Below are 5,118 nucleotides of genomic sequence, written 5' to 3' on the forward strand. Positions count from 1 at the left end.
AAAACCTAGAATTTACTGTTATCCATTCAAACCAACTTTGCAAATATTTAAATTTGAATATTTAATATTATATGTTATACATTTATATATTTTAAAATATGTACACACTCTTTCTCATATGCCTATGTTGAAAACAGATCAATTGATATTTCTCATCACAATCAATTATGAATTACATGATGTAGCCTGTATTATCCATGGACACTTTTCCTAATTCTGGGATTCTTCCCAGAAGTGGAAGTCTCCATAGTTGTGTAAACTTATAACTGTATTGGTGAACTATAACAAATATCAGTTTTGCATTTCTAATTGATCCAATAGCAAAATTAAAAACCCATTATAGTATTTCAATGACTTTCCAAAAGAAGACTAAATATATTGAGAGATTATTCAGAAAAGAGAAAGATGTCAAAGACTTGTTGCCCTCACTGTTTATGATGGTTACGGTCATGTCACAACTCACAGTAGCTAATCACAACCAGGAAGAGTCCAAACCCCGTCAGACAGAGCAGGCCATTCTCAGCTGTTTCGCTTCATTCTCTGCCTAAGGTTATCTTTCCCTCTCTCCATCAATCTGTTCATGCCTTCCTCAGTCTGTGTACGGTTTAGTGTTTGCCGACCTCTATCATTCTTTCAATCAGTCTGTCTTTGCTTTAAAGCCCAGTCTATTTGTCCTCTTTCATATCACTCCATTTGTTTTCACTTCCTCAATCTGTCTTCCTTGTCCACACATCCACCTCATCAATCTGTTTTCCTGTCCTCCCTCTGTCCACCTGTGGTAATTCAGTCTGTTTTCCCTCTACTTCCCCACCGTCCCACTCTTCAATAATTTCACCTGGCTGGGAGCTGTACGCTAATGAGAGGGTAATCAGAGGGATTAAGGGCCCCAGGCTTCTGCAGGCCCTCAGGGACCTAAGCTCGGTGGAAACTGCACAGTTAAGACTGTCTTATTAAGCTTCACACACGTTCTCAGTCCCACAGTGAAGAATGCCATTGTCAGCTGACCTCTGATCCGGGCGTCTTTCCTGCAGATCAGCAAGTCTTAATGTGATTGTCTTGACTGCTCAGACTCGGCCCAGAACCCTGCCCTGCTTAACCTGGGTGGGGGGTTGGTTTTAAACTCTGATACGGGATCAGCTTTAGCCAGTCTAAATACTTTTTATCCTTGTAAAGATAGCATAAAGATATCAACATACATCCCCGTTAAGGGAAAAACCACAGTTTGCAGGGTAGTTAAGTACCCTCAAACAAACACGTTTTGTTCATCATGATAATCTTCATTAATGAACAACTTTTATGACCTTTGAAGCCTAAATACAATCAACAAAAGAAGAGCTAAATGCAGGCTATAAACAAACTACACCATGGTCACATGACTTTATTAATCACCACCAATAAGCTTCAACAGCTCTTTAAAAACATTTCCCCTGAAAGTTTAAGTTAGAATAGTTAGCAATGAGGCTGTTAGTGTGATGAGTTTACCTGATTTTTACCTGTTAATGTCCCCGAGAACCTCTTTAGTCCCATTTAACAACTTAGTGATCACCTTTTGATTGAAAAATTTGTAATAAAAATAGTAATAATTCAATCGCAAGCGGGTACAACAGATGTGAAAATATTTTAAGTTTGTTTACCACAGACCTTGTTTCAAAGCCCATTGACGGCAATGGAACCAGAATTGCTAAAATGTTGTAAAAGTAAAACTAGTTGCTAACTATTCTACAAATATGTTACCTGCAGCATTTTTTATAACATACTGGCAGAAGAGATTTGGCCAGGTGTCTGTGTTACCCATTTATGGACAGCTGCTTTCAGACTAGGCACTGTGCACAATCAGAGACTATAGCTATGTCCTAATTCATAAGCTACAGCTGACTCGTAAGCTGTCAGTACAAAGGTCCTTCGAAGGATGCGGCTGACATGGCCTTCGAAGGACGCACCAAGTCTAGCCTTCGCAGGATTTCCAAATTGCGCCACCAGGTTCTCTCGACTGCTGCTGTCACGCAGCAATGGTACAAAAAAAGAGCTGTCATTCTGAGATTTTATTTGTTAATGAAATTGAAAATAACTATGGAGCCTGAATTGTTAATTTTTTACAGAATTACACTTTAAATGCAAGTACTGGGTTTCGACTTAGGACATTGCTATATATATATATATATATATATATATATATATATATATATATATATATATAACACACACAGTAGTCAACATTTGAAGTGGATCAAAACCTTTCTTCAAAGCGGTCCTAAAACCTAATTGTTTACTCGTCTTAGGACAACTTTGAACTTTTTTGATCCACTTAAAATGTTGACTTGTATACAAGTGTTAAAATGTTGACACCGCTTACCAAAACATGTATTCATTATGTTCATAAATGGACCATGATGAACAAACAGGTTTTCAACCATGTTAAGTTTTATGCAGTTGAATATAAAAAGTTCACTCACAAAAGTTACTGCCACTTGTCACAGTCAGGGCCTGGGCTAATGCAGCTGCAGAATTACAACAAAGTGCAGTAAACGGCAAAGTGGTTTGCACTACAAGTATGTTCAGAATTAAAATATGGCAAGACATTTTGTAAAAAAAAAAAAAAAAAAAAAAAAATTGGGCACAGCCGCTCTTACAGGAAAAAAATAAAGTGGAAAAACTTTGCCTTCATAGGACACAGCCTTTGAAATGGGACATTCAATCAGCCTCCAAATATATGCAAAGGATGTAAGCTACAAATTGGGACACAGCTTGTTGCATTATTTTAGTGTTATGAAGCTAAATGTAACACTGCACATATTTTAGTACTTAAATCAGTCGGTGAAAAAAAAAAAAAAAAAAGATATTGAAACCACGTGGTATATTTAAGTTGCACTTTAAAAACCGACCGTTCTGAAAACTTAATTCATAGGGGTCACATTTTTAGCATAACACAATGACATGTATCCAACGACTCACTAGTTGACGGTTAACAATTAATCTAGTCCCAACCACCTCAGCTTTAAATCATTGCCCCACTCCCACCAGATTAAGGAAAAACACTTCCTCAGTAGTCTTAAAAAGGTAAAAATCTTTATTTGGTAAACAAGTGCACAGATAAAACATCTTGAATAAAAACCCATTCAAGTCCCTGAATCACTTTTTTCCTCGTCTCCCCGGGGCTTTCGTTTCAGCACCCTTGTCTCCCGATTCACCCTCTTCTGCCTTTGCAGTTTTCTTTCCGGTTTTCTTAGCTGCTGGTTCCTCAACTCCTTTTGATGCTTTTTTAGCTTTGCTCAGTTTGGGCTCAGTTCCACCCTCCCCTGCAGCATTCTTTGCCTTTGGCTTCTTAGCAGGGGCCACCTTTGAGGCAGTGCCATCTCTCTCCGGCATCTTAAGCTTAGCATCCTAAGAGAATGGGAGGAATGATAGAAAGGGGGTGGGTGAGTGTTCAGACTTCACAGCTGAGATGGTCTACTCATGTAGAAGGAGAAAAATAAGAGAACTCACATCAGCAGCCTCCTTTTTCTTTGTGGACTTTTCTTTGCTTGCTCCTTGGATAGAGAAATGGAGAATACCCAACATGGTAAAATTTCAAAAGGCATTGTAAAACCCAATTTTATATTTAATTCAATGCACCACTTACAAGTTCCTCTGTAATTAGTGTATTAACAAAATCCAAGGGAGTCATGTTAAGTAAACCCTATAATTAAGAAAACTGTGTATAAACTTTACCTTCACCCTTGGTTTTAGTTGCCTTAACTTTCTTAGGTTTAGGTGCCTTCTGTACATTGGGATCAGCATTTTCCTTTGACTGTGCCTTAGCCTCCTTTGCTTTGGTCTTAGCAATCTGAAATCAGAGATACAGTGACGGTCATATCAGAAACTGTATTCTATCAGAAACCCTAGCAGTGATAAAACCCATGTCAGAAACTGGAAGGTACCCGGAAGCGTCCTTGGGCACCGGTTGTTGTTGACCCAGAATTTGCAGGCCTCACAAACACACCAGTCTCGATGCCTTTGTTCAGACTTCGACGCACCATGAACTTCAGCCTCGTCTCATCCACAGTTGTGTATCTCTCTTTTATATAGCCCCGGATGGCTTGAGACGAAACACCCTTTCTGGAATCCAGCTCTTTCAGAGCTTCTTTCACCATCTCCATTGTGGATGGGTGTGGAGAAACTTTCCGTCCAGCAGCCTTATTGCTTGAGCTTTCAGAAGAATCTTAAACACGATTTAAATGAGTCATAAAGGAAAACAGAAATCATAACCTACTAAAACAAATCCTAATAGGAACATATAAGAATTAATTTAGGACTTGGCAAACCTCATGAAACTGCTTACAAACCTGTTTTTGTTTCACTGGCTTCATTCTCTGAATCCTTTGGGACTGTAGCAGTTGGCTCTGCAGAAGCTTTTTTAGGAGGCATTTCAAAAACAAATGTGAGGTCAACAAACTTAAAACAAATTTAAGCCACTGCAGCATAAGTCTTACTCGCTTGTGCGTCTGTTTTATTAACATAAGGTACCCTCTGTTGTTGTCTGTCACCTGTTCTTCATTAAGTCGTTCGTCCCCAATTAGTTAGCCACATTAACATGATTGGTTGAGTTGTCAGAGAAACAATTATCTCAAAGCTTAAGTGAATATGTCTGTTGTTTCCTTCCCAAGTGTTCTGTTTGTGTACCTTGTCAAAAATGTTCTAGAAGAGTTTTAACAAGACAGATCCTTTGATTCTAATAGGTAATATTTTAGGTTTTGTTAACATTATGTTGCAAGTTGGTAAATGAGCTAGAAAAGAACAATACGGCAATTATTAATCTTAATAAATGGTCCTTTTAATATTTTGTAAGGTTTTCTTTTAATCAAAAGTTGGATCTCGACACTAGTTTATACACAATAAGGAGGCTAACTATTTAAAATAGGCTAACTCATTAACAAATAGCTTTAAAACTAGCTCATTGTTTGTCCAGGTCAGCAATGCCTTAAATAATGTTAACAAATAAGACCTTATTGTAAAGTATTACTCAAGGAATTCTAACATATTGCATAATGTATATTAATCTTCCTGGATTATTTGATGATGATGCAAAAACTTTTATGATACATTTGGAAAATAAAGAAATTCCCAGAAAAGTATGCCGTT

At 37.7% G+C, this 5,118-nt stretch overlaps 1 protein-coding gene across 1 annotated transcript; it reads right to left on the bottom strand.

Annotated features, from left to right (window-relative positions):
- Window positions 1–3,049: 3,049 nt before the first annotated feature.
- LOC132140265 (protein B4) lies at window positions 3,050–4,477 on the bottom strand. The gene is made up of 5 exons (XM_059549071.1): window positions 4,323–4,477; window positions 3,908–4,198; window positions 3,709–3,807; window positions 3,484–3,527; window positions 3,050–3,381 (listed from the first exon to the last, which is right to left on the bottom strand). The coding sequence occupies exons 1-5, from the start codon at window positions 4,402–4,404 to the stop codon at window positions 3,130–3,132; spliced, it is 768 nt and encodes a 255-aa protein (XP_059405054.1). The 5' UTR covers window positions 4,405–4,477; the 3' UTR covers window positions 3,050–3,129.
- Between the last annotated feature and the right edge of the window lie 641 nt (window positions 4,478–5,118).

This window comes from Carassius carassius, chromosome 5 (assembly GCF_963082965.1).
Source record: "Carassius carassius chromosome 5, fCarCar2.1, whole genome shotgun sequence".
Lineage (NCBI taxonomy): Eukaryota > Metazoa > Chordata > Actinopteri > Cypriniformes > Cyprinidae > Carassius > Carassius carassius.